We start from the raw sequence: 27232 nt of genomic DNA on the forward strand, positions 1-27232 counted from the left end.
CCATCCCTCCCACTCCAGCCGTCACACACTGATTGCTATTACACTAAGAGGGCTACAGGGCCCACAACCTCCCCAACACCTTAATATCTAGTTATCTGGCTTGCAGTCACTGCTATGTATCCCTTTTTCTTATTTCTTTCTGCTTCAAACACAATTAGGAATGACAGCTGAATGAATTGTGCTCCCCCTCCTACACTGCGCCCTGAGGCTGGAGCCTCTCCAGCCTATGCCTCGGCCCGGCCCTGTATATATATATATATATATATATATATATTTATTTATTTTATTCTTTTTTTTTAAACAAGACTTTCTAAATGAAGGTGTACAAGAAGGCACCTAAAATAACAGTATGATGTGCCTACCGGGAAGTTTATAGTCTTAACTGTGATAGTTGCATAAATTCTCTCTGACAAACAGGATCTAACCATAACTAATAGTTAATCTTGTAGGATTTCTGGATATATTAACCACTTCACCACTGAGGGGTTTTACCCCCTGACCACCAGAGCAATTTTCACCTTTCAGCGCTCCTTCCATTCATTCGTCTATAACTTTATCATTACTTATCGCAATGAAATGAACTATATCTTGTTTTTTCCGCCACCAATTAGGCTTTCTTTAGGTGGGACATTATGCCAAGAATTATTTTTTTCTAAATGTGTTTTAATGGGAAAATAGGAAAAATGTGGGGAAAAAAAAAATTATTTTTCAGTTTTCGGCCATTATAGTTTTTAAATAATGCATGCTACTGTAATTAAAACCCATGAAATTTATGTGCCCTTTTGTCCCGGTTATAAAACCGTTTAAATTATGTCCCTATCACAATGTTTGGCGCCAATATTTCATTTGGAAATAAAGGTGCATTTTTTTCAGTTTTGCGTCCATCCCTAATTACAAGCCCATAGTTTATAAAGTAACAGTGTTATACCCTCTTGACTTAAATATTTAAAAAGTTCAGTCCCTAAGGTAACTAATTATGTATTTTTTTTAATTGTAAATTTTTGAATTTTTTTTTAATTACAAAAAAAAAAAAAATGGGGAGTGTGGGAGGTAATGAGTTAATTTTTTGTGTAAAAGTCATTTATTTCTATGTGAAAAATGTGTAGGGTGTAGTTTACTATTTGGCCACAAGATGGCCACAGTAACTTTTTGCTTTATTGCGACCTCCAAGCCTCCTTCCGGAAGCTTGGAGGAAGAATAAGGAGGCTGGACACGTGAGTTTCTTCTCACAATGATCGCGCTGCCCATAGGAGAGCAGCGGGTCATTGTGGGGCTTAGATCAACGAACGGGAATGGATTTTCCCGTTCATTGATCTCCGGGCGAGCGGGCGGCGGCGGTTTTACTAGCGGCGGGCGGCGTGTTTACGAGCGGGAGCGCGGACAGCGTCGGGAACGCGGAAAGTACGTGTTTCTCCGTCCCTGGTTTTTAAAGGATGGAAAAAGGGGCGGAGAAATACGTACGCGCGGGGGTAAAGTGGTTAAGATACTACTGAAACACCACTAGGTGGCAGCTAGTGTATTGTTAGTGAGACAAATACAGGCCGCAATGCTGTACAAACACTAACTCAAGGTAAAAGTTAGGCTTTATGTTAGGTTTCACGAGGTGGGTATGAGCCTTAATGCACTGGCAAAAGATCTGGAGTGCCTGATTGTCTTAGGGGATCATATTGCCCTCCTCCCGACCCCACCTATTTAAAGCTACTCCATTGCAGTGGCGTCCCTCTTCTCCCCTCCATAGCAACACTACACGTCTTTTTGGCATGCATTTGACCCAAAACTGCTGCCCGAGGGATCAAATCCCGATCCCTGTTGTCGACAATTCTTGTGTGTGTGCAAGCACCTTAAGTTGCTTAAACAAGAGATAATTGCACATACACAAAAAAATGGATAATCCTACATCATGATGTCACGGCGCGATTCTCCGTTTGGGCGGCTTCTTCCGGGCACCAACCCAATGCCCAGAAGAAGCCACTCAGATGGTGAATCATGATGGCCCTGAGCAAGCCAATCACTTCACACCTGCTCACGGTGGGTTCTTCTGTTTGCCTCTCCTCTATCCTCCTTTGGTCATCAGATTATTTCATCTCCGAATACAGTTTCTATATCTGGTCCTTCTTTGCACTTTTGGACAACATAGGATTTATTTGATCAGAACCCCACCTGGTTTCACTCAGGTTTACCTTGGCTACTCAATTTGATGCATACTTACTTGTTATTTTGAAGCATATATACTTGTTATATGTGAGGAAATCTCGTTTACATTGTACTATATGATGAATTACCCTGTACATTGTGTATTTTTAATTGTGCTCATTATTGTGTCAAATAAAGCTTATTTTGTACTTTTCTACATGGTTGTAGTGGTGCGGTTTAAAGAGAATCTACTTGTGTTTGGTGCTCTGGAAAATAATTTGTGACAACATATGTAAGTAGGATACATTACTGTGTAATGCCTGGGACCCTGTAAGGAGGCAAAAGTACTGAAAGTAAACAGAATCCTATATAGGGCACTATTATAATTTGCAGAAGGAACTACGGTATCAGCTACCATATCCTTAATATAGTGTAGTGACCACTTAGAAAGTGCCATGCAAATCTGACCAGTAGACATAATCAATGACTTGCAAAGTTTTTCCACTTGATGCGAATGTTGTTGCAGTTTGATCATCCTTATCAACCAAGAGTTGAACCTGGATGCAGTAGCCAACTCTGCCTCTCATCACTCACATCGCAATGTCACATCACATCCATCTTCCGCCTCACCTGCCGAATAGATGGACTGGTCGAGAGGAAAGTGGATGTGGTGCGACATTATGATGTGGGCAAAAAGGAGTGGGGCCAGCCAGAGCACCAAGGTCAAGCTCTGTGCTACCATGTTAATGGTTAGATATGCACAGAACTTGCATTACAGAATACTACACTAAAATAAAGGAGGATCAGGTAATCGATGGCTCTGACTGAGAATACAGTCAGTGCTCTAGCTGTTTACTTTAAGAATGCAATACTACACACTATTTCATACACAACACATTGCTCTACAATAGAGATTAGAGACCTGTGTTATCTGGGATTCCATTTCTGGCTTGTCTCATTCTCAGGACTGACTGCAGTCATGCTGTGTCTCATTACCAGCAGAAATCCTTTGATAAAGATGCCTGTGACCTTGAAACTTTGGTTTGGTTTCTGCTCAGTAAGCTTGCTTATTAGCGAATGTCTTGGCTCATAACTGTGGTAATAATCACCCTCCTTTTGCTGCTACTAATAGCTTGTACGGTTTTGTTCATACTTAGGCTTACTCTAGATAGCTGGCTTTACATAGGAAGCTGTTTATTTTTTTTTTGATCACCAGAAAAACTTTATAATTATTTGTTTAAAAGTTTATATCACTCCTGGGGGGGAATCAGTCCTCCAATGTCAGTTTTGTGCTTATCATAACCATATTCTGTGAATTTTCCTTTTCTGTCTGTAACCCGTACAAAGAAGATTGTGTACTTTATTTATTATTATTATTATTTAGTATTTATATAGTGCCGACATCTTCCGCAGCGCTGTACAGAGTATATTGTCTTGTCACTAACTGTCCTTCAGAGAGGCTCACACAATCTAATCCCCCACCATAGTCATATGTGTATATCATGTAGTGTATGTATCGTAGTTTAAGGCCAATTTAGGGGGAAGCCAGTTAACTTATGTGTATGTTTTTTGGGATGTGGGAGGAAACTGGAGTGCCTGGAGGAAACCCACACAGACACGGGGAGAACATACAAACTCTGTGCAGATGGTGCCCTGGCTGGCATTCAAACCAGTGCTGCAACCCAAGAGTGCTAACCACTACGCCACCGTGCTGTGTTTCATTCCAACTGAAGCTTAGCATTAAAAAACGGTCAGCATGCAAGGTAGAAACAGTGGAGAAGGGGATATTATTATCATTGATCTATGTATCATCTGCATCTTTCGTGGCTCTGTACAGTAGAATAATACAATATAAACAATACAACAATTAACAGTACAAGAGATTGAAGGATCCGTAACAAAGAACAAACATTCCGATTTTGGCAGCGGTGTACAGTCGCTGCACAACAATTGCTAAAGATCCATCATGTCGGATGATTAACGATGTCCAACACCCGAGCAACGCATTACTTCATTGTTCTTAGCGCTCCCCTGAGGGAAACCGCTCCATTGCAAATGGTCATTGTCCCTCTGACCCCCCTCCCACATAGCAACTTAGCATCAATAGCCAGTAGGTCGAGCGTCGTCACTGCTGTGCTCTGATGCTCGGCCACATATCTCCCCGTGGGTAAGTAGCTTAACAGTTTAAAGGGTTAAAACGGATCCGAGATGAAAAACTAACTATAACAAGTAACTATATATCACAAAAGAGATACGGATTCCGGGAACTCAGAAACATGATTCTTTTATTTAAGCACGGTGCAAAAGCAGGTTACAAAAAGGTAAAAAAAAAGTCTGTGTCAAGTCTATAACAAGTAACTTGTCTATATCTTATCCAAAGTTTAGATACAGTGGTTTGCAAAAGTATTCGGCCCCCTTGAAGTTTTCCACATTTTGTCACATTACTGCCACAAACATGAATCAATTTTATTGGAATTCCAGGTGAAAGACCAATACAAAGTGGTGTACATGTGAGAAGTGGAACGAAAATCATACATCATTCCAAACATTTTTTTTACAAATCAATAAGTGCAAAGTGGGGTGTGCGTAATTATTCAGCCCCCTTAGTCAATACTTTGTAGAACCACCTTTTGCTGCAATTACAGCTGCCCGTCTTTTAGTTTTTGCAGGTGGGAGGGATTCATTTTTTCACTTCCTGACGTCAGGAAGGCATTTTTATTGTGTGATGTGCTCAAGTTCTTGTACGTTTTGAGGCCTCTTTAACATTGAATGCTGAAAAACTGATACGTTTACCAGCTGTCTATTCAGTTATAACTGACAGCAACTGATTCAGTGTGAAAGGACCCTAATTGTGTTGGTGCTAAAGTGCTGTACAGACACATTGCTAGGCTACAGGGTGATGTGTTCTGTTGCTATGGAGCCAGGGCAACGGATAATAAATGATGCACTAAGGAGTGGGGAGGGTAAGAGAAGAACAAAGCAACCAGTGGACCAGGCACCCCATATGTAAAGCAGAAACCACAGCAGACCCAAGGGGTTTCTGCATTATATAGTCAATGACAGTATGCCCTACATAGATTGCACTGCAGGTGGAGCATAGAGCAAATTTCAGCTGCATACAATAATTTATGTAAACTTTATGCAGATGCTTTCAATTGGTCCAATTCTAAACTGCATATAATTTGTATGAAAACTGAATGCAAACTAGAATTATGTACCTCTCACTAACCATGTCTAGTGAAAAGAAAATGACCGCTGTCTCAGACCTACATCTTTTGTACTGCTGACTACAGCTTGGCGTTTGTCCATTGCTCTGATTGGACACACACACAATAGCACCTTCTGTTAGAGCACATGGTTGAGGAAAGCAAAGCAGATCTGTTCAAACAGACTTTATTTCAGCTTCAAGTACATAGTAGGCAAGTGAAGTAACCGAAGTTCACCTGATTCTCTAATGGAAGGTATCAAAAACATTACTAGCTTGGAGCTCTGCCAGATAAACAGACACACAGCCTTTCTGGGGAGCTTAGCCGACAGACGCATGAAAACACATCCATCTGATTATAGCTTAGATGCCTGTTCTAGCCATACAGCATTCTAGCATTGCTTCTCATATCCTTGTACAGCACTGGATTATGCTGTGTGCCTAATTTGTTTGGCAGATAACAGTCATGCTGGGATAATCCTAACAGGCTTCACCTCGTCTCGTAATAGGATTTATCAGGATTTCATAATCAACTATTTCTTGATTCAATTATTTTTATTATCTAAACGATTACATTCAACTGCTTATTCAGTGCATGAGATTAGAAGACAATCCTTCTGCGTATTAATTATGTAACATGATCTCAGCAAGCTGCTGGTTTATGATGCTGGCTACTCATTAAAGGCCCATACATGCCTGACTCAAGTCGGCTGAGATGGTCGATAACAACAGCCTCAGCCCATAATCAGGGGTGTGTACGGATGCGCTCGATCCCCGACTTGCAAGCGAGTTGGACAGCCAACTTCACATCACGCACATGCTGCTCTGTCGTCCCTCTGCCTCCCTGCATAGCAATACAGCATAGCAATACAGCTCACCGTCCGTTACACAGCTAGCAAAGGTCTGTACAGGTGAGCCCAAGGGGATCGGGTTCTGATTCCAGACGGGTGACATTAATAGTTTGGTATCTACGTGCCATAATTCTGGTAAATACAAATATTCAAACAAAGCTGAGCTAAACTTGCACATGGACCATACAAAGTGAAGATGGTGCTGAGTGGCCCCTGTGGGACTCTAATCAAGACAGTCAAGACAGAAGAAAGAAGCAAAGCAACCTCCCCTTGACTTATGGTCAAGACAATAAGGTTCATGACACCGAGTAAATTTGTAACAAATTCTTTATTTTTTTACCAACAACCAGTGGCTAAACACAATTAAAACCACAATAGTGTGCCCCCCCCCCCCCCAATGATCCCAAATAGATAGGTATTGATGGTAAGTGCCGAAAGAAATGAAGTAAAATTGATAAATAAAATGGCCACCTGTAAGCCATTTTGCCATACTCCCTTTGTTCTATACAGCATAAGACTAGTTCTCTTTTTTCACATGGTCTCAGGGGTTTGGAATGTGCTACTAGGAGATTTGTCTGTCTTGTAGATAAGGATGGCGCTGTGTGAATCTCACCAGTCAAACTAGCCTTAAATTAAACAAGCTACTGATGAAATATGTACCTCTAATAATAATTAACGACTGACTGATCTCATCCACTTAAATATTAATATGTATTCATGTATTCATTTATGCTGTATTCTGTATTCCAATAGTTAACTCAGAGATTTTGTGAGGATCCAATCAGGTTATTGGTAGGAGGAATGATTGTAATGTGTAATTTGGGGTATATAACTTCTGTTACGAGCCTTATTCAGTAGACTAAAATTTCGTCTCCTGTACAGTAAATAAACCAATACTTTACTTCCAAGACATCGATTTGTGGTATTTCACAACAGAATATATAAACATATATGTCCCCTATTGGACCAATCTAATATGGTGTCACCCCATATGTTTTGTAGGCATGCAAACCAAATTGCATGCAAACATGCTTATAAGCAAGTGGTGTGACACTGGTCCAATAGCAGACAAACAACATGCACATATAGATTAGTTCATCAACTCAACCTAATCCCAAGCCTGATCGTTCACATTGGCTCAAATAAGTCCGATACTGCACCGCAAATATCGCAGACACGTATGTCTATATGCAGGTACACTGCATGAAAAAACTGTGAAGTATTGAGTCAATGGGACAAAAATATCTAATTGGTTGCTTGTTATTGATTCATTTAACATGTAGTGCTACACCCAGGTCCAGCAGACATGCATAGACATATGCATGAACGCATATTGTAGTAATCAGTGTAGCACTGAATCAATCAAGCACTAGTATACAAGTTAAAGAGTAATTTATAAAATTAATAAATACACATGATTAGCATAATAGCCAGCCGATTAAGGTGCATAAATGTTAAAGTGGCGATGTAGCTGAGATTTTAAAGGGAAGGTCCAAGCAAAATAAAAAAATGAGTTTCACTTACCTGGGGCTTCTACCAGCCCCATGCAGCCATCCTGTGCCCTCGTAGTCACTCACTGCTGCTCCAGTCCCCCGCTGGCAGCTTTCCGACCTCGGAGGTCAGTGGGCCGCATTGCGTATGTTTTTACGCATTCCCGCTAGTGCAGGAACATTAACACATACATTTTTACGCGTTACTGGTTCAATGCGTAAATTTTTACGCATTGAACCAGTAATGCGTAAAAATGTATGTGTTAATGTTCCTGCATTAGCGGGAATGCGTAAAAATGTACGCAATGCGGCCCGCCGCCCTCCGAGGTCGGCAAGCTGCCAGCGGGGGACTGGAGCAGCAGTGAGTGACTACGAGGGCACAGGATGGCTGCATGGGGCTGGTAGAAGCCCCCGGTAAGTGAAACTCATTTTTTTATTTTGCTTGAACCTTCCCTTTAAGGGAAACTCAGTGTTATTTTTTTTTTTTTTAAATAAATGTGTGTTGTAACATTACACTGTTAAACTCTCAGAACCAGCTGATGCTAGTTAAAATTGCAGCAATTTGTGTCATCATCATGTTTAAAAACAGACCCAAAAATCCTTTACCGTACAGGAAAGAAAACCTGGCCCTAATACCAATTGTAGGTTCAGGGGCTTTGTAATAATAAAAAAAAAAAATGGCAAAATTGCGACCTAAAAAACTGCAGTGCACATCGATGTTATTAATTTAGCACAAATTTGGTACAGGCATTCCCTGACTTATGAAAGACCTGATAAAGCCAATGGGTCTGAAATGGGAACAAGTCAAACAAATGTTTTTTAAAAATGACCTTGTAGCTTTTGAAAAAATAAATTTTAAAAAATTCAAATAAAAATGTTTTTTAACCTCTTGAGGACCGCAGTGTTAAACCCCCCTAAAGACCAGGCAATTTTTCATTAACTTGGCCACTGCAGCTTTAAGGCCAAGCTGCAGAGTGGCACAACACAGCACAGAAGTGATTCTTCCCCCTTTTCTCCCCACCAACAGAGCTCTCTGTTGGTGGGGTCTGATCCCCCCCCCAATGTTTGTTTGTTTATTTATGTTTGTTTATTTGATTTTTTTTCCAAAAATGTCGCTTTTTTAAAATTCAGTGTAAACTCCCCTCCCTCCCTCCCCCCGTTAGCCAATTCCCATGATCAGCTGTCATAGGCTTCAGCCTATGACAGCCGATCACCTCTGCTGCTCAGGAGGGGACAGCCGTGTCACAAGGCTGTGCCCAGTACAGCGCTGCTGCTGATCGCAGCGCTGTACTTGTAAACAGACGGCGATTACGCCGTCTAACAGTCTCCCGAGCGGCAACCGCCGCTCGGAGACTGAAGGCGAAGCTCGGCTCCGCCCATTGAGCAGGATATGCACGCGCACCCTGCACGCGATCTCCTGCAAAACACAGCCCCAGGACTTTACGCCCATTGGCGTGACGCGGGCGGCAACAGGTTAAACTCAGTAAAGTTAAAAGTTCTGCATACAGATTTTATAGCAAACCTGTGATCCAGTTCCAGGACCCTCTGGAAGTTTGTGTGGATTACTTAACCACTTCCCGACCGCCCACTACACAGGGGCGGCGGGGAAGTGGAGCCCTGCAGGACGGCCTCACCCACAGAGGCGGCGGTCCATTTAAGGGCATGGGCGGAGCGATCGCGTCATCCGTGACGCGATCCTCCGCCGGCGCCTGTCACCGCTCGCTCGCCGCAACATCCCGCCGGCTATACGGAAGCGCCGGCGGGATGTTAACCCCGCGATCGCCGCATACAAAGTGTATAATACACTTTGTAATGTTTACAAAGTGTATTATACAGGCTGCCTCCTGCCCTGGTGGTCCCAGTGTCCGAGGGACCACCAGGGCAGGCTGCAGCCACCCTAGTCTGCACCCAAGCACACTGATTTCTCCCCCCCCTGCCCCAGATCGCCCACAGCACCCATCAGACCCCCCCCCTGCCCACCCCCCAGTTTGCACCCAATCACCCCCCTAATCACCCATCAATCACTCCCTGTCACTATCTGTCAACGCTATTTTTTTTTTATCCCCCCCCCTGCTCCCTGCCCCCTCCTGATCACCCCCCACCCCTCAGATTCTCCCCAGACCCCCCCCTCCCAGACCACCCCCCCCTGTTTACTGTATGCATCTATCCCCCTGATCACCTGTCAATCACCTGTCAATCACCCGTCAATCACCCATCAATCACCCGTCAATCACCCCCTGTCACTGCCACCCATCAATCAGCCCCTAACCTGCCCCTTGCGGGCAATCTGATCACCCCCCCCACACCAATAGATCGCCCACAGATCCGACATCAGATCACCTCCCAAATCCATTGTTTACATCTATTCTCTCCTCTAAACACCCACTAATTACCCATCAATCACCCATCAATCACCCCCTATCACCACTTGTCACTTTTACCTATCAGATCAGACCCTAATCTGCCCCTTGCGGGCACCCAATCACCCGCCCACACGCTCAGATTGCCCTCTGACCCCCCCTTATCAATTCACCAGTGCATTAATTACATCTGTTCTTCCCTGTAATAACCCACTGATCACCTGTCAATCACCTGCCAATCACCTATCACCCATCAATCACCCCCTGTCACCCCCTGTCACTGCCACCCATCAATCAGCCCCTAACCTGCCCCTTGCGGGCAATCTGATCACCCACCCACACCATTAGATCGCCCGCAAACCCGCCGTCAGATTACCTCCCAAATGTATCATTTACATCTGTTATCTTCTCTAAACACCCACTAATTACCCATCAATCACCCCCTATCACCACCTGTCACTGTTACCTATCAGATCAGACCCTAATCTGCCCCTTGCGGGCACCCAATCACCCGCCCACACGCTCAGATTGCCCTCTGACCCCCCCTTATCAATTCACCAGTGCATTAATTACATCTGTTCTTCCCTGTAATAACCCACTGATCACCTGTCAATCACCTGCCAATCACCTATCACCCATCAATCACCCCCTGTCACCCCCTGTCACTGCCACCCATCAATCAGCCCCTAACCTGCCCCTTGCGGGCAATCTGATCACCCACCCACACCATTAGATCGCCCGCAAACCCGCCGTCAGATTACCTCCCAAATGTATCGTTTACATCTGTTATCTTCTCTAAACACCCACTAATTACCCATCAATCACCCCCTATCACCACCTGTCACTGTTACCTATCAGATCAGACCCTAATCTGCCCCTTGCGGGCACCCAATCACCCGCCCACACGCTCAGATTGCCCTCAGACCCCCCCCCCCCCCCTTATCAATTCGCCAGTGCATTAATTACATCTGTCCTTCCCTGTAATAACCCACTGATCACCTGTCAATCACCTGCCAATCACCTATCACCCATCAATCACCCCCTGTCACTGCCACCCAACAATCAGCCCCTAACCTGCCCCTTGCGGGCAATCTGATCACCCACCCACACCAATAGATCGCCCGCAGATCCGACATCAGATCACCACCCAAGCGCAGTGTTTCCATCTATTCTCTCCTCTAAACACCCACTAATTACCCATCAATCACCCATCAATCACTCCCTATCACCACCTGTCACTGTTACCTATCAGATCAGACCCTAATCTGCCCCTTGCGGGCACCCAATCGACCGCCTACACGCTCAGATTGCCCTCAGACCCCCCCTTATCAATTCGCCAGTGCAATATTTACATCTGTTCTCCCCTGTAATAACCCACTGATTACCTGTCAATCACCTATCAATCACCCATCAATCACCCCCTGTCACTGCCACCCATCAATCACCCCCTGTCACTGCCACCCATCAATCACCCGCTGTCACTGCCACCCATCAATCAGCCCCTAACCTGCCCCTTGCGGGCAAACTGATCACCCACCCACACCAATAGATCGCCCGCAGATCCGACATCAGATCACCACCCAAGCGCAGTGTTTCCATCTATTCTCTACCCTAAACACCCACTAATTACCCATCAATCACCCCCTGTCACTGCTACCTATCAGATTAGACCCCTATCTGCCCCTAGGGCACTCAATCACCCGCCCACACCCTCAGAATGCCCTCAGACCCCAGCCCTGATCACCTCGCCAGTGCATTGCTTGCATCCATTCCCCCCTCTAATCACACCTTGAGACACCCATCAATCACCTCCTGTCACCCCCTAGCACACCTACCCATCAGATCAGGCCCCAATTTGCCCCGTGTGGGCTCCTGATCACTCGGCCAAACCCTCAGACCCCCTTCCGATCACCTCCCCAGTGCATGGATTGCATCTATTTTCCCCTCTAACCACCCCCTGAGACACCCATAAATCACCTCCTGTCACCCCCCTAGCACTCCTATCCATCAGATCAGGCCCAATACAACCTGTCATCTAAAAGGCCACCCTGCTTATGACCGGTTCCACAAAATTCGCCCCCTCATAGACCACCTGTCATCAAAATTTGCAGATGCTTATACCCCTGAACAGTCATTTTGAGACATTTGGTTTCCAGACTACTCACGGTTTTGGGCCTGTAAAATGCCAGGGCGGTATAGGAACCCCACAAGTGACCCCATTTTAGAAAAAAAAGACACCCCAAGGTATTATGTTAGGTGTATGACGAGTTCATAGAAGATTTAATTTTCTTGTCAAAAGTTAGCGGAAATTAATTTTTATTGTTTTTTTTTCACAAAGTGTCATTTTTCACTAACTTGTGACAAAAAATAAAATCTTCTATGAACTCGCCATACACCTAACGGAATACCTTGGGGTGTCTTCTTTCTAAAATGGGGTCACTTGTGGGGTTCCTATACTGCCCTGGCATTTTAGGGGCCCTAAACCGCGAGGAGTAGTCTAGAAAACAAATGCTTCAAAATGACCTGTGAATAGGACGTTGGGCCCCTTAGCGCACCTAGGCTGCAAAAAAGTGTCACACATGTGGTACCGCCGTACTCAGGAAAAGTAGTATAATGTGTTTTGGGGTGTATTTTTACACATACCCATGCTGGGTGGGAGAAATTTCTATGTAAATGGACAATTGTGTGTAAAAAAATCAAACAATTGTCATTTACAGAGATATTTCTCCCACTTAGCATGGGTATGTGTAAAAATACACCCCAAAACGCATTATACTACTTCTCCTGAGTACAGCGGTACCACATGTGTGGCACTTTTTTACACCCTAAGTACGCTAAGGGGCCCAAAGTCCAATGAGTACCTTTAGGATTTCACAGGTCATTTTGCGACATTTGGTTTCAAGACTACTCCTCACGGTTTAGGGCCCCTAAAATGCCAGGGCAGTATAGGAACCCCACAAATGACCCCATTCTAGAAAGAAGACACCCAAAGGTATTCCGTACGGAGTATGGTGAGTTCATAGAAGATTTTATTTTTTGTCACAAGTTAGCGGAAAATGACACTTTGTGAAAAAAAACTATTAAAATCAATTTCCGCTAACTTGTGACAAAAAAATAAAAACTTCTATGAACTCACCATACTCCTAACGGAATACCTTGGGGTGTCTTCTTTCTAAAATGGGGTCATTAGTGGGGTTCCTATACTGCCCTGGCATTTTAGGGGCCCTAAACCGTGAGGAGTAGTCTTGAAACAAAAATGACCTGTGAAATCCTAAAGGTACTCATTGGACTTTGGGCCCCTTAGTGCAGTTAGGGTGCAAAAAAGTGCCACACATGTGGTATCGCCGTACTCGGGAGAAGTAGTACAATGTGTTTTGGGGTGTATTTTTACACATACCCATGCTGGGTGGGAGAAATACCTCTGTAAATGACAATCTTTTGATTTTTTTACACACAATTGTCCATTTACAGAGGTATTTCTCCCACCCAGCATGGGTATGTGTAAAAATACACCCCAAAACACATTGTACTACTTCTCCCGAGTATGGCGATACCACATGTGTGGCACTTTTTTGCACCCTAACTGCGCTAAAGGGCCCAAAGTCCAATGAGTACCTTTAGGATTTCACAGGTCATTTTGAGAAATTTCGTTTCAAGACTACTCCTCACGGTTTAGGGCCCCTAAAATGCCAGGGCAGTATAGGAACCCCACAAATGACCCCATTTTAGAAAGAAGACACCCCAAGGTATTCCGTTAGGAGTATGGTGAGTTCATAGAAGATTTTATTTTTTGTCAAAAGTTAGCGGAAATTGATTTTAATTGTGTTTTTTCACAAAGTGTCATTTTCCGCTAACTTGTGACAAAAAATAAAATCTTCTATGAACTCGCCATACTACTAACGGAATACCTTGGGGTGTCTTCTTTCTAAAATGGGGTCATTTGTGGGGTTCCTATACTGCCCTGGCATTTTAGGGGCCCTAAACCGTGAGGAGTAGTCTTGAAACGAAATTTCTCAAAATGACCTGTGAAATCCTAAAGGTACTCATTGGACTTTGGGCCCTTTAGCGCAGTTAGGGTGCAAAAAAGTGCCACACATGTGGTATCGCCGTACTCAGGAGAAGTAGTATAATGTGTTTTGTGGTGTATTTTTACACATACCCATGCTGAGTGGGAGAAATATCTCTGTAAATGGACAATTGTGTGTAAAAAAAATTAACAAATTGTCATTTACAGAGATATTTCTCCCACCCAGCATGGGTATGTGTAAAAATACACCCCAAAACACATTATACTACTTCTCCTGAGTACGGCAATACCACATGTGTGGCACTTTTTTGCAGCCTAACTGCGCTAAGGGGTCCAAAGTCCAATGAGCACCTTTAGGCTTTACAGGGGTGCTTACAATTTAGCACCCCCCAAAATGTCAGGACAGTAAACACACCCCACAAATGATCCCATTTTGGAAAGTAGACCCTTCAAGGTATTCAGAGAGGGGCATGGTGAGTCCGTGGCAGATTTCATTTTTTTTTGTCGCAAGTTAGAAGAAATGGAAACTTTTTTTTTTTTTTTTTTTTTTCTCACAAAGTGTCATTTTCCGCTTACTTGTGACAAAAAATAATATCTTCTATGAACTCACTATGCCTCTCAGTGAATACTTTGGGATGTCTTCTTTCCAAAATGGGGTCATTTGGGGGGTATTTATACTATCCTGGAATTCTAGCCCCTCATGAAACATGACAGGGGGTCAGAAAAGTCAGAGATGCTTGAAAATGGGAAAATTCACTTTTGGCACCATAGTTTGTAAACGCTATAACTTTTACCCAAACCAATAAATATACACTGAATGGGTTTTTTTTTATCAAAAACATGTTTGTCCACATTTTTCGCGCTGCATGTATACAGAAATTTTACTTTATTTGAAAAATGTCAGCACAGAAAGTTAAAAAAATCATTTTTTTGCCAAAATTCATGTCTTTTTTGATGAATATAATAAAAAGTAAAAATCGCAGGAGCAATCAAATAGCATCAAAAGAAAGCTTTATTAGTGACAAGAAAAGGAGCCAAAATTCATTTAGGTGGTAGGTTGTATGAGCGAGCAATAAACCGTGAAAGCTGCAGTGGTCTGAATGGAAAAAAAGTGGCCGGTCCTTAAGGGGTAGAAAGCCCTAGGTCCTCAAGTGGTTAAAATCAATTCAATTTCAAAATTGTAATTATGTATGACTGCAATAGCAAACTTTTAGGAGAAATATTGTGCAGGTGAAATTAGTACATTACGATCATTACTAGGACAGAAGGAGGCACACAGGAGAGGAGAAGGGGGGCAAAGATGGTAGAGATGGACACAGTGGAGGCAGAGGTGGCCCAGAGGGGGATGCTGAGGGAACAGGGGGACAGAGGTGACACAGTGGGAGGGGGGATGGGGTGGTGAGTTGGCACAGAGGAGGACACTGAAGGCCCAGGGGAACAAAGGTGACAGTGGGGGACACAGTTTGGATGTACAGGAGCTAGAGATGGCACAGTGTTCTGAACAGATCTAGGTTAAGAACAAACCTACAGTCCCTATCTCATTTGTTAACTGGGGACTACCTGTACAATCAATTGAATTGAGGCAAATTGTACCTGGATGAAAGATGCAGTGCTAATCATCACTACTGGTAAACTAAGCTAGAAGAGTTAAGGTAGCCATACATATAGCGATGATGAGCAGATTCAACCAAGAGACAACTCTCTCTCTAATCAAATCTGATTAGAGAGAGATCTGTCACTGTCCCCCCTAATGTATAATGTGACCCCTCAGTGCCCAGTGCACAATACATTACCTATCCATGGCAGACGCTTGTCCTCCGTTTGTTCCGGGCGCACACCTTGCTCCATACATGCGACCTACGTGGTTGCCTAGTAACGTTACTCCTGTAACCACGTGGGTCGCATGTATGGAGGAAGGAGTGCGCCCGGAACAAACGGAGGACAAGCGTCTGCCATGGATAGGTAATGTAACGTGCACTGGGCACCGAGGGGTCACATTACACCTTAGAGGGGACATCGTTGGGGGTCTCGTCGCATTCGTCCCAATATTGCAGCTATTACCGCCGCACACGACGTCGAGCAAGTCGGCCCTACATCTTGCAGCATGTCCGATTGACTAATGCATGCATGCACTTGGCAGCACCGGTTTTCATCGGATTATAATAATCAAATCGGATGGTCGATCGACCGCCAAGTCGCCTGATGTATGGCCACCTTGAGGTTTACTTGCCCCTACACAGCAAAAAGAGTGCAGTCATCTTCACCTGTGGCCAGTCAGAAACGAGCTTAGTGGGAAAGACTGAAATGGACCATAGAGATGGGAACATTATTGTTGGGGAACTAGAGAACAGCAGCAGTTGCCCATTTAAATGAAAATAGAAATCCCTTTAAAAAGCTGTGAAAAAAAGAAACCATTTTGCTTTCAAAATATATATAAAAAATCAGTCTATATTCTACACATACTAGACACAATTAAGCAGTGTCAAATATAAACAATACAACTACATTTAACCTTTTGGTTGCTTTCCTTACCTACATTTCTTAAACTTTGCACAGTGATAGCAAATCCTTTTGTCCTGGGCAGAAGATGGTACTTTAACTTGGGGAGTCCTTTGGCTTCGGCAACTTGCATGCTGATTTCGTGTTTCTTTTCTGTGAACCGTGTTCCTTCACAATGAATTAAAAACTGAAAAGATATTCTAGACTTAGTACTGCTTTGTAGATGGAATCACACACACATTTACTTCTTTTCAACATTAATAGGACCCTGAAGTTAACTAGTACAACGCATCTGCACATATGATAAACAGTAAGTGCTCTGAAAGTGATGGTACAGCCCACACGGAGGCCTGATGTCAGCATTATTGAGTTTGTCTGGAATAACACGAAGTGACAAAAGGATTTTAGACAGCCTTCATCCACAAAACATCTGTAGCTTCTGTATTAAGATGATTGGAACAACCTACTGGCCAGGTTCCTTCAAATACTGTGTGCACGTGTACCTAGAGTGATTGATGCTTATTGATTATTGATGGCCACACCAAATATTGATTTAAATTTGATTGCTCTTTTGTGGTTTTACTTTGCATTGTTCAATGATAAAAAATAAACTATTATCACTTTTAGTTGTGGCAGCATTTTCTCACCTGCCTTAAACTGTGGCACAGTATAGTACTCCATAACAATGACACATGACATGCAGATGGTCTTTAGACCATTATGTGGGAAAAAGTGGATTAAAAAAGTTACGTCCCACAGTGTTCCTAGCTCTTCCAAAAAGGAAATTAACATCTGTGAACTTACCCAGAAATGTTCCGGGTAGTCCCGAAGGTTTCGTAAGTCTTGCATAACTGTCTTCCGATCTTCTTCCCACTTTCGTTTACAGAATACAATCTCCAAGAAGTACCACATCCAGCCGATTACTGGCACGTAGGCAAGTTCTTTCTTGGCTAGAACTTTCGAGCTCTAACAGACAGCAATGGGAAAAGCAATTAGGGGAAATGTACATTTGTATTCTCCATAACAGAGCACAAATCAAATACAATTACTTTTGTTGTTTTAAAATTACGTGGTCAAGCCAAAGCGTACATTACCAAGTCCTACAAGCCAGTCTAAGAGCAACACGTAATGCATACTTCCATCTACAAGCAGAGTATATCACATTTCCTCAAGACAGCACTTTAGTACAAGTTACAGTCTGAATTTCTTACAGATTCAGAAACTGGATATCTTATTTTCAAGGGTGTTTGCTAAATAGTTGTGGGTCTGGTCCTCAGAGACCACGAGCCAGTCTTGTTTTGTTGCCAAGCACTTATCAGCAATATATAAGGTGGGAAAAGAAAACAAAGGAGCCACTACTGGTAAAGTATGTGTGTGAATAAGTGGTTTAGTGAATAGACCAAACCTATCTAATTACTGTACCTGTATGAGCTTCAGGGGTAACCATAAATCAGGGGCCTTCCTGTTAGGTGAATAATGCTCTGTTCTCACTAGAGCTGAGAACGTACATTTTATGTCCGTTCTCTGCTCATTACTATGTGGAGAGTGAACAGTGTGGAGATATATTGAGGTGCTGATGATATTAGGGAGTACAGAAACCTATTCTATCATTTTTATGTCTGCTGTATATCTTTCAGAGGTGGAGGTCAGCCAGTATGGCTTGAAGATATTGGCAGCTAGCTTCATGGACTATTAATGTGATTGTAATAAACATACATATATCCAGGCACATCGCCTCTAGTTAGGACATTAAATAAATTATTAGGGAAAGGGAGGTGCTGAAGGGGGTGTGGCTAGAAAACAGCAAAAATCTATTAACCCTTCGCACACTCACATGCAAATGTTCAAACAATTGCATTCACAGATTCACTCATCCAGGCACAACTGTTATCCCTACAGCTAAATTAAAAGCCAGGGTTTTAGTTCACAGAAGAATGCATTCTTATGCTTAATCACCTATACTGCGCAGAAGTACCCAGGTAAACATAGGTGTCCTAACTCTGGCCCTGTAACATGCATAGTGCAGACATGCAAACACATTCATTGCATCAAACCTATCAATGGATTAGGAGCACACATCCTAACTTCCTCTCCTGGGAAAGACAGTGCATCTTACCAATCGCACAAGGGAGCTAATGTTATGTGTCCATGTGCACAATGCGCATACACCAGCATAAGCTGTCTGCATGCTGACAAACATACAGGGGAAGGGGGGAGTGCACCGAATTGGACCCTAGCCACAGGGGTCAATGATAAGAATAAACATACATATATCCAGGCACATCGCCTCTAGTTAGGACATTAAATAAATTATTAGGGAAAGGGAGGTGCTGAAGGGGGTGTGGCTAGAAAACAGCAAAAATCTATTAACCCTTCGCACACTCACATGCAAATGTTCAAACAATTGCATTCACAGATTCACTCATCCAGGCACAACTGTTATCCCTACAGCTAAATTAAAAGCCAGGGTTTTAGTTCACAGAAGAATGCATTCTTATGCTTAATCACCTATACTGCGCAGAAGTACCCAGGTAAACATAGGTGTCCTAACTCTGGCCCTGTAACATGCATAGTGCAGACATGCAAACACATTCATTGCATCAAACCTATCAATGGATTAGGAGCACACATCCTAACTTCCTCTCCTGGGAAAGACAGTGCATCTTACCAATCGCACAAGGGAGCTAATGTTATGTGTCCATGTGCACAATGCGCATACACCAGCATAAGCTGTCTGCATGCTGACAAACATACAGGGGAAGGGGGGAGTGCACCGAATTGGACCCTAGCCACAGGGGTCAATGATAAGAATAAACATACATATATCCAGGCACATCGCCTCTAGTTAGGACATTAAATAAATTATTAGGGAAAGGGAGGTGCTGAAGGGGGTGTGGCTAGAAAACAGCAAAAATCTATTAACCCTTCGCACACTCACATGCAAATGTTCAAACAATTGCATTCACAGATTCACTCATCCAGGCACAACTGTTATCCCTACAGCTAAATTAAAAGCCAGGGTTTTAGTTCACAGAAGAATGCATTCTTATGCTTAATCACCTATACTGCGCAGAAGTACCCAGGTAAACATAGGTGTCCTAACTCTGGCCCTGTAACATGCATAGTGCAGACATGCAAACACATTCATTGCATCAAACCTATCAATGGATTAGGAGCACACATCCTAACTTCCTCTCCTGGGAAAGACAGTGCATCTTACCAATCGCACAAGGGAGCTAATGTTATGTGTCCATGTGCACAATGCGCATACACCAGCATAAGCTGTCTGCATGCTGACAAACATACAGGGGAAGGGGGGAGTGCACCGAATTGGACCCTAGCCACAGGGGTCAATGATAAGAATAAACATACATATATCCAGGCACATCGCCTCTAGTTAGGACATTAAATAAATTATTAGGGAAAGGGAGGTGCTGAAGGGGGTGTGGCTAGAAAACAGCAAAAATCTATTAACCCTTCGCACACTCACATGCAAATGTTCAAACAATTGCATTCACAGATTCACTCATCCAGGCACAACTGTTATCCCTACAGCTAAATTAAAAGCCAGGGTTTTAGTTCACAGAAGAATGCATTCTTATGCTTAATCACCTATACTGCGCAGAAGTACCCAGGTAAACATAGGTGTCCTAACTCTGGCCCTGTAACATGCATAGTGCAGACATGCAAACACATTCATTGCATCAAACCTATCAATGGATTAGGAGCACACATCCTAACTTCCTCTCCTGGGAAAGACAGTGCATCTTACCAATCGCACAAGGGAGCTAATGTTATGTGTCCATGTGCACAATGCGCATACACCAGCATAAGCTGTCTGCATGCTGACAAACATACAGGGGAAGGGGGGAGTGCACCGAATTGGACCCTAGCCACAGGGGTCAATGATAAGAATAAACATACATATATCCAGGCACATCGCCTCTAGTTAGGACATTAAATAAATTATTAGGGAAAGGGAGGTGCTGAAGGGGGTGTGGCTAGAAAACAGCAAAAATCTATTAACCCTTCGCACACTCACATGCAAATGTTCAAACAATTGCATTCACAGATTCACTCATCCAGGCACAACTGTTATCCCTACAGCTAAATTAAAAGCCAGGGTTTTAGTTCACAGAAGAATGCATTCTTATGCTTAATCACCTATACTGCGCAGAAGTACCCAGGTAAACATAGGTGTCCTAACTCTGGCCCTGTAACATGCATAGTGCAGACATGCAAACACATTCATTGCATCAAACCTATCAATGGATTAGGAGCACACATCCTAACTTCCTCTCCTGGGAAAGACAGTGCATCTTACCAATCGCACAAGGGAGCTAATGTTATGTGTCCATGTGCACAATGCGCATACACCAGCATAAGCTGTCTGCATGCTGACAAACATACAGGGGAAGGGGGGAGTGCACCGAATTGGACCCTAGCCACAGGGGTCAATGATAAGAATAAACATACATATATCCAGGCACATCGCCTCTAGTTAGGACATTAAATAAATTATTAGGGAAAGGGAGGTGCTGAAGGGGGTGTGGCTAGAAAACAGCAAAAATCTATTAACCCTTCGCACACTCACATGCAAATGTTCAAACAATTGCATTCACAGATTCACTCATCCAGGCACAACTGTTATCCCTACAGCTAAATTAAAAGCCAGGGTTTTAGTTCACAGAAGAATGCATTCTTATGCTTAATCACCTATACTGCGCAGAAGTACCCAGGTAAACATAGGTGTCCTAACTCTGGCCCTGTAACATGCATAGTGCAGACATGCAAACACATTCATTGCATCAAACCTATCAATGGATTAGGAGCACACATCCTAACTTCCTCTCCTGGGAAAGACAGTGCATCTTACCAATCGCACAAGGGAGCTAATGTTATGTGTCCATGTGCACAATGCGCATACACCAGCATAAGCTGTCTGCATGCTGACAAACATACAGGGGAAGGGGGGAGTGCACCGAATTGGACCCTAATCCATTGATAGGTTTGATGCAATGAATGTGTTTGCATGTCTGCACTATGCATGTTACAGGGCCAGAGTTAGGACACCTATGTTTACCTGGGTACTTCTGCGCAGTATAGGTGATTAAGCATAAGAATGCATTCTTCTGTGAACTAAAACCCTGGCTTTTAATTTAGCTGTAGGGATAACAGTTGTGCCTGGATGAGTGAATCTGTGAATGCAATTGTTTGAACATTTGCATGTGAGTGTGCGAAGGGTTAATAGATTTTTGCTGTTTTCTAGCCACACCCCCTTCAGCACCTCCCTTTCCCTAATAATTTATTTAATGTCCTAACTAGAGGCGATGTGCCTGGATATATGTATGTTTATTCTTATCATTGACCCCTGTGGCTAGGGTCCAATTCGGTGCACTCCCCCCTTCCCCTGTATGTTTGTCAGCATGCAGACAGCTTATGCTGGTGTATGCGCATTGTGCACATGGACACATAACATTAGCTCCCTTGTGCGATTGGTAAGATGCACTGTCTTTCCCAGGAGAGGAAGTTAGGATGTGTGCTCCTAATCCATTGATAGGTTTGATGCAATGAATGTGTTTGCATGTCTGCACTATGCATGTTACAGGGCCAGAGTTAGGACACCTATGTTTACCTGGGTACTTCTGCGCAGTATAGGTGATTAAGCATAAGAATGCATTCTTCTGTGAACTAAAACCCTGGCTTTTAATTTAGCTGTAGGGATAACAGTTGTGCCTGGATGAGTGAATCTGTGAATGCAATTGTTTGAACATTTGCATGTGAGTGTGCGAAGGGTTAATAGATTTTTGCTGTTTTCTAGCCACACCCCCTTCAGCACCTCCCTTTCCCTAATAATTTATTTAATGTCCTAACTAGAGGCGATGTGCCTGGATATATGTATGTTTATTCTTATCATTGACCCCTGTGGCTAGGGTCCAATTCGGTGCACTCCCCCCTTCCCCTGTATGTTTGTCAGCATGCAGACAGCTTATGCTGGTGTATGCGCATTGTGCACATGGACACATAACATTAGCTCCCTTGTGCGATTGGTAAGATGCACTGTCTTTCCCAGGAGAGGAAGTTAGGATGTGTGCTCCTAATCCATTGATAGGTTTGATGCAATGAATGTGTTTGCATGTCTGCACTATGCATGTTACAGGGCCAGAGTTAGGACACCTATGTTTACCTGGGTACTTCTGCGCAGTATAGGTGATTAAGCATAAGAATGCATTCTTCTGTGAACTAAAACCCTGGCTTTTAATTTAGCTGTAGGGATAACAGTTGTGCCTGGATGAGTGAATCTGTGAATGCAATTGTTTGAACATTTGCATGTGAGTGTGCGAAGGGTTAATAGATTTTTATTAATGTGATTGTGTGTGGTGTCAATAGACAGACAAAAGGGAACCTCATTACCTGTTTCTGGCTGTCCAGAGGAACTGTAAGCTGTGATCTTTTGTATTAATGTAGACAGCTGCCATTGTCTTCAGTGAATGGACCAGTCCCCTTCAATAGGCAAGGAAGCGGCTCATTAAGCCACTAGCAGTCACTTTTGATCTGCTGTCCCAGGTGTGATTGTCTGCGTCTGTCTACAGGCTATTACAGGCAAACTGCTACCTGTAACCAAAATTCAATCTTTTCATGTATGTGATAAAATACACTTTAACCAAGGAAATACTGTGGAGGAAGCTTTTTGATGTCTGGTAGGATACAATCTCACCTATTGAATTCTGCAGACTTCAAGAAGCTAAAACAGGAACCCCTTTGAAGTTTGCATATCGCAGGAAAGATTATGACAAGCGTTCGGTGATGTCACAAACGGGGAAACTGCATTAGTTCCTGGGGGCTGGACATTAAATGCCCCAGGGGACACTTCAGAGTATAAAAAGCAGAGACAGATACCTAGTGATTATCTGCTCTTGGAGTTAGCGCATAGCTAGAGTTGATCTCGACTTCTGGTCGAACAAGCAGCATGCTCCTGCCGACAACGTTGAGACCTTCAAGTTGGTAACGTTTTTTTAATCCCCATTTTTATTTTACGCAAATATCCGTGTGTGTTATCTTTGTAACTCTTAATTTTGTAACTTTTTTACTTTGTCTTTTTGTAATCTTTTGTATATATTAAGTTCTGCATTGTTCTATGTTTTTATGGAATATTAAATCATTATTTAATAAGCTTGACTTCTGCTGTACTAAACTAACACTCATAGCCTAGAAGAGACTGAAGTGTAACCGTGTATAAGTTCATGCCTAGTTGTATGTTTGAGCAACACTACCATATGAAATTGTAATTGCATTGTGTGTGTGGGGGCATTTGTCATACGTTGGCCTAAAGCGCGCAGCTGACCTAACGTACGAAACGCCAGTGCGAGTAGCTAACAGTATCGTTCGGAACGACTGTTAGTGGTTTTGCTGCACGACAGTGTAACCTGCATTACAAGTCAGTGTCTGATTGTGCTGTGTTACTGTACAACTGTACTGTGTGTGTGGGTGCGTGGTGTTCTCGTATTCGGCCTAAGCGCAAAGCTGACCCAAATACGAAAACGCGGAGTGCGCGCTGAGGGCTCAACAGCAGAGTGGAAGTGTCTAGCGAACCGCTAGTGGTGGCAGTGAGAGGTGTTCTGAGAGGGTCCCAGCCTTGTTTTAGCTTGACTAAGGCTGCTTCCCCTCTCAGTCTGGTCAAACCCGCAGTCGGGAACCGTATACGCAGGCGTGCCGCGGGCCGGTTCCTGACATACAGCTCCTATGTTATACAGCCAGCACTTTGGTGCAGTCCACGATAATTCCGGCCCTGCCGGATGCGTTCCCCCATATAGCCTATAGGGGAGAGCATCTGCCACAGGGTCCAGCCGCATCAATGCAGACCATCGGAGCAGACATTATACTGTCCGTTCCCGCTGGCTGCACGTGATCCGGAAGTTAAGTGGGAACGGGGCCTTACAAAGGTGGTCCCTCTCCAGCAGTCCACCTCTGGCCCGGACATCCTTCTCCAGGGGGGTGGGGGAGGGGGTAAGACTCACTTCCTAGCCAATAATACAAACTCAGGTTCAACAATTACTTTATTAGCATAATGCATTCCTAGGGTGTACCCTACCAATTCACCCAAAGAAAACTTGAGTGACTTTAGTCAAGGATCCAACTTCCTGTAGGGAAGTTTTGCCAAGCTTCACAAAGAAGGATGCACAATCCAGACCAGGTCGATGAAAAAGGCTAATAAATTTATTGAAAAAAATCCACAATACAGTGCAATAAAGCCACAGGATCAACTACATATATAAGCCTTTTTCATTGACCTGGTCTGGATTGCAGATCCTTCTTTGTTTTGCTTATCAAGACTGGCCTGGCTCACCAGATCCTGCACCGACTGGTATGATTGATGGGGGGTTGAGCGTACATTAACTTTTTTCCTTTGCTTTTTCCAAGCTTCCCTGTATATTCAATATAGCGATGCAGTGCAAAGAGAAGGAAGGCTCAGCATAAAGCATCTCTGTTGCTGGGCATACACGGCTGCTGGGGAGGATTATCAATCGAGCCGTACCCCGCCGGATCGATACTTTGCTTGATACCGGCGGGGAGAACAATAGAATAAACTGATTAGCAGCCGCCCGCGGGGACGAGCGGTGGATCGATCCCCGCGCATGCGCGGGGATACGCCGGCATCGAGCCAGCGGCTCAATCCGGCGCATAGTCGCAGCCGTGCATGCCCGGCATTAGGCTTGGGTTACATAGCATAGGATTCCTTCCGTGTGGATGTGCGGTCACTGTCCACGGCATGGAAACTTAGTTCCGATAGTCTCTGTTGTGTCCATTGCATCAAGCATATCATAGATAGTATGTAATGTATGACATATCGAGTAATTATGTACCACACAACAGTGTATTCTGATTGTTGCCAGGATCCATTCACAACGTACATGCTTGAACAGATCTCAAACTTGATATAAAATGTATGCGTTAATCCACTGCTCTTGGATATGGCAAATGGAACAAACAGTCAAACAGGAAGTGACTGCAAACGAGCGTCACTTCCTGTGTGGACCTCGGCCAGACTGGGATTATTATGTACTAACGCGATAATCCCAGAAGCCCTGTTTTTGGCGGGGGCAGTGTGCGTGCCGCACTGCTGCCGCCAATCTACAGTGTGAAGCCGGCCTTACCGAAATTTTCGGAATATAAGACGCACTTTTTCCAAAACATAGGGAGAAAAAAAGTCCATGCATCTTAGATCCCAAAGACAGGGAGTCCCACACAGGGGGACAGGAAGGGACACAGGTGGGCACACAAGGGGAACCGGAAGGACCACCAAGGGGAACCTGAGTACGACATAGGGAAATATAAGGGTACATATGGGGCAATGGAGAACACAGGGGGACACCAAGTCTTAAATAGACGGTTCAATTTTCAAGCTGCATATATTTGCATAAAAATGTACATAATCTGCATGAACTTAGAAATATTTGCATCTCATTTATCATCCCTAGTTATAATGCAAATTATACCTGCTTAGCCACCAATAGAAATAATCTGACAATGGGCACATTCATGCTTATGCATTGCCACTGGGGTGCATCTGATTTGATTCAAATAGCGTGAGTTACTGAACACCGCGCACGTTGTACCTACATTACGATCTGATGGCAATGTACCGTAACAGATTTAATGTTTTAGCCTTTGGAAGTACGAGTCTTTAAATAATGCCCAGCTTTAACAGGCTGTCTCTGTCTCTAGGCAATACCTATTCTACTTTTTCTCAAAACTGCTAATTAAGTTCAAAGTATAATTTAAATATGGGAGGACATAGTTTCTCCATTCACTGTTAAACAAGTTACCACTGTTGCTCAATGATTTCCTAAATATCAGTGAATGGAATCTGTCCTACATCAATTTGATTTTAAGAATTCGAAAACAAAATAATTTAAGCTAAAAATTGTTCTTTGCAAGTCCGGAATATGTACTCCCTACCTGGGTTGCTTACAGCTAAGAAACTTCCCATGCCACTGCATGAATAATTAGCTGCACACAGTAGGTTCTTGATACTATTTTTTTCACACCTGATCTAATTGAAGCTTGGCAGCATAATCCAGTCTTTGTTATGAACCGCGATCACAATGAATTACTGTTTTACATGTTTGATTTGGTTACATCTAAGTACCGTATTTTTCAGACTAGAAAACGCTCCTGACCATAAGCAATATGTGAAGATTGTGAGTGGGCACACAAGGTTGCTTCAAGGTTGGGTGCTTGGTATTATGGCATAGGCATGCCACAGGCACAAGTCAATCATCAAGTATATCAGCACTCCGTTTTTGCAAGAATTCACGCTCTTTTATTGAGCCATTATATCCACATGGTAGCCGACAATTGTTTCGGGGGCCTTGCAGGGTCCCCCTTTATCAAGGGGTATCCACAAGATACCCCTTCACCACGAATGCACCAGGTTTAGTATATATTTTTTTTCCTCTGGTTTTTGTCCTTTAAACCTAGGTGTGTCTTATGGTCAGGTCTGTCTTCTGGTCAGGAGCCAATCATCAAGTATACCAGCACTCTGTTTTTGCAAGAATTCACTCTCTTTTATTGAGTCATTATATCCACAAGGTAGCCGAAAATTGTTTTGGGGGTCTTGCAGGATCCCCCTTTATCAAGGCTTGTGGTAACCACACGCCTTGATA

The 27232-nt window shown here is 43.5% G+C and overlaps 1 protein-coding gene across 5 annotated transcripts in view; it reads right to left on the reverse strand.

Moving 5' to 3' along the window:
- Positions 1-27232, reverse strand: part of AGPAT4 (1-acylglycerol-3-phosphate O-acyltransferase 4) — a 261101-nt gene that overhangs the window by 30577 nt on the left and 203292 nt on the right. For all 5 annotated transcript variants that reach the window (XM_068231746.1, XM_068231747.1, XM_068231744.1 and 2 more), the window contains 2 exons: positions 17370-17531; positions 16599-16752 (listed from right to left, as the gene is read on the reverse strand). In XM_068231746.1, the coding sequence (XP_068087847.1) occupies positions 16599-16752; positions 17370-17531 (316 nt within the window). The remainder of the gene's footprint in view (positions 1-16598; positions 16753-17369; positions 17532-27232) is intronic.

The sequence above is a fragment of the Hyperolius riggenbachi genome, chromosome 4 (genome assembly GCF_040937935.1).
Source record: "Hyperolius riggenbachi isolate aHypRig1 chromosome 4, aHypRig1.pri, whole genome shotgun sequence".
NCBI lineage: Eukaryota > Metazoa > Chordata > Amphibia > Anura > Hyperoliidae > Hyperolius > Hyperolius riggenbachi.